Source organism: Trachymyrmex cornetzi, unplaced genomic scaffold (genome assembly GCF_001594075.2).
Source record: "Trachymyrmex cornetzi isolate Tcor2-1 unplaced genomic scaffold, Tcor1.1 scaffold248, whole genome shotgun sequence".
NCBI classification, from domain to species: Eukaryota; Metazoa; Arthropoda; class Insecta; order Hymenoptera; family Formicidae; genus Trachymyrmex; species Trachymyrmex cornetzi.
This window is the reverse complement of record NW_017297144.1, coordinates 627509-630962: the sequence shown is the minus strand read 5'-3', so window position 1 is coordinate 630962 and position 3454 is coordinate 627509. Positions and strand designations below refer to the sequence as shown.

Genomic DNA, 3454 nt, shown 5'->3' with positions numbered 1-3454 from the left:
GGAAAAAATGTTTCATATATATATATATATATATATACACATATATAAAATGTATATATATATATATATATCACCATAGCAAAAAAACGTCACAGTTACATTACAACAATCATAGTTACATCATGGTGACGTATGAATGTCCGTTTATCACAAATATGATGTCACAGCAATGTCATGGTGTTGTGTGAATATCCTTGTAACATGTGTTATTTTGTTATGACAATTTCACAGTGACATCATATTTTCTTCCTGACTATAATTATGACTATTTTACATGAATGTGACCCTTTGCTATGGTGGTGTATATATTCAAATAATAATTAATTATGTCTCACGCCAGGTTTATATTATTATCAGTTCAAGGTGCAAATATGCATATCATCCGTTGAAAACATACAACTTTAAAAAGATGTGGATCAATGTATTAAATTTACAAATACATTAAGTTTTCCGAAGTTAAGCTACACTTTTATCTTTTCCTAATTGTCATTGTCATAGGCAGAGTATCGCTATCTTTTGGAATTCAATAAGTTAGCGTGATACGTAAATAAATGTTGCTTAAGTCGATCCCCTCTGTAGAACTTCCTTGTGCAGAAATGACAACTGATTTTTGCCTCCTTGTTACCGCACTGCAATTGATGACGACGTAAACTGCTTATCCATCTATATTCGTTGCCACATGAGTCGCACGAATACATCAGTCGTTGAGTGTTTGAGTTGCCCGCGTTTGTCGAGAAAATCATGGAGTCAGTAGAGCTTCCCATTTTTGAAAAGTCCGTATCTTGGAACTGGTCGGAAGATATACTCCATACGCTGCACACCTTTGGTCCTGCACATAAAATTGATATAAGTGGCAAAATTGTAAATCGACAGGTTATATTCATTTTGCGAAATTGTTGATTACATACACAATGTTCTCTGATAAAAGAGAAAAAACGCAGACTTGAATTTAGATAAAGAAAAATTGTGTACAGGCTATATGCTTATTATATGTATAATAAGTGGATTAAGTTATACCGGAATTAATTTTAATGAATTCGTTCACTGAGGATCATCAACTGAAAATGGATCTCAATCAAAGTCGAAATCAATGTCGAAGAGCCTGTTGCATGCACAGAAAGTTGAATTAGAGAAAATTCATTGGATGTATATAAAAATGAGGAAGATTATCTCCTTATTTATACGTACAACCATGTCTTAGGCTTGTATTGGCTTTAATTTAAATTTAGAGTTCGTCTATAAACGGAATCAATCTGATCACTCGATTAATTTCATTCATTTATTGCGTATTGAAGTTTAGGATTCCATAAAAAAGATTGAATAAAATATTTTTTATTTAATGAAATATTTTTTATTTGAAACTTTAGGAATTGTGTGTATTAGGAGGTAACAAATCACATACAAGTTTGAAATAAAAAAATACTTTATAGAACGATTTTATAAATTCAAATACTGATCTATATATACATAAGCCTAAATGCTAGATCTATTAACTGCAAAATTTATTTAGTATAGGCATTGCAACATTCACCTATCTCATTATTAAAAAATAGATTCATTTAAAGCCTCTTTTTAAACATTAATCATATGAATTTTACAAAGTTTGCCAATATCTTTGGGATTTTTGCACAGTATTTTTACGCCAAAACTTGTCTTCAAATTAAATTAAAATATATACACGCGAATGAGATTAAAAAACGATATAGTTCTTGCAAAATGTCTCTCGCGTTACAATTTAATGCTATGCATGCATTTCGCGTGCGACTGCCAGCGATGTTTATGCTTGAACTTCCTGCCGCAGACGGGACACTTGAAGGCCGGCTCTTTGCCACATTCCACCCGTATATGATTCTTTAGGGAGCCGCGCCACAGGTAACGCTTACCACACTGGAAGCAGACCCACGCCTTCCGCAAATAGGCTGAAAAAGAAGAAAAATTGTCGTAGTATATAGTACCAAGAATCAAACTCTGTCTTTTTGTGCTATTAAATCACCCTTCCCTCCCCCTCGTCAAACGTTGCGTTTATTTTGAACGATATTAGCACGTCCATGTTCATTAAGTAATCATAACTACGTTTATTATAATTCGAGTCTTGTATGAATGAAAGCGTATTAAAACAAGAAAGTATGTTCATGGATGTTCATTCTTTCAATTGACTGTTCACTTAAAACGCTTGTTGCTGTAATTTAATCCGGCTATCAATCCGTGATTTCAAATCTTGTATCAAAATGCTGCAAGGAAAAGAATATCTTGTTAAGATTTTTTTCACGTGCAAACTAATTTTGCACGTTTCTAACTTTCCGTGTAAATGGAAATACATACAGTTATATATATATACTGTCCGAAACAATGCCTATTCTCATTGAATTATTGAGAAAATAGAAAGGGTCAGTTATTAGGTTTCATTTATTTCATAATAATACGATGCATTGGTAATATGTTTTAAGAATTCGCGGTATGAGCGTCATGGGATTTAGTAGAAGATAACTTTTGCTAGCGAAATAAAACTGAATTTTTATTAATATATTAACAGTTTTGCTTCATGTGTGCAGACTATGCACATATCGTAATACAATGAGGAGCAAAAATGAGCTTGTACTTTGTTGTAGATGAGCGCGCCGCCTGCAATATGATGTATTACACCGAAGTACAAGCTCATTTTTGTTCCTCATTGTACGCATTCACAATGCAATACAAATAACGTTTACAATGTCGATATATAAAGGTCACTCTTGAATCAATAATTGCTGTTGCAATTAAATTATCATGGTCGTAAAGCGTGTACATTCGACGTAAGATGTGACTGCAGTCTGTGTTTGTACTTGAACCTCCTGCCGCAAAGAACGCAGCTGAATTTGGGCTCTTTGCCACATAATCGTAGATGGGTATACATTGAAGATTTGTGGGCGTAGATCTTGCCGCAAAGCCTGCATGGGAACACTACGGTCATGGCTCGATCACCTGAAAGACAGATTATAAATGGTGCGTGTGTGCATTCTAAAGTGTTCTATGATTAATCTTCGCGTCGATTTCTCTCATACATTCCGCGACGAAAAAATAATACATAAATTCGACAGTTAGAATTTGCGATCTAAAAGTCTTTCTAACATCATTTAATTATTTGATTAATCTAGAATCCACGCAAATTTTATCGCAATTAATAGAAAAGTTAGTATATCTTATAATCCCATTGCTAACAAGTTTTGCAGTTAATATGAAAATCTTATAATAAAAAACATATTTTTTATATACAAAACAAATATAACACATAAAACTTACGTAAAAATATTTTTATTTTCATCATTATTATTATAATAGAAAACGTATGTTATCATGTTGTCACAGAGTAATTCCATAATAATCCATTATTGAAAAATAATTTTAATATAATAAATATTTCTATTCTCTATGGTTTGTATACTTTACATTACATTCTACTAATATATCACAAAAA

General features: G+C 32.3%; 1 protein-coding gene across 1 annotated transcript in view; it reads right to left on the bottom strand.

The window, feature by feature from the left end:
• The window catches only part of LOC108761317 (zinc finger protein 737), a 24279-nt gene extending 21329 nt beyond the window's left edge, over positions 1–2950 (bottom strand). Inside the window, exon 1 of the mRNA XM_018507774.1 lies at positions 2823–2950. Within this exon, the coding sequence (XP_018363276.1) occupies positions 2823–2950 (128 nt within the window). The remainder of the gene's footprint in view (positions 1–2822) is intronic.
• Positions 2951–3454: the final 504 nt, after the last annotated feature.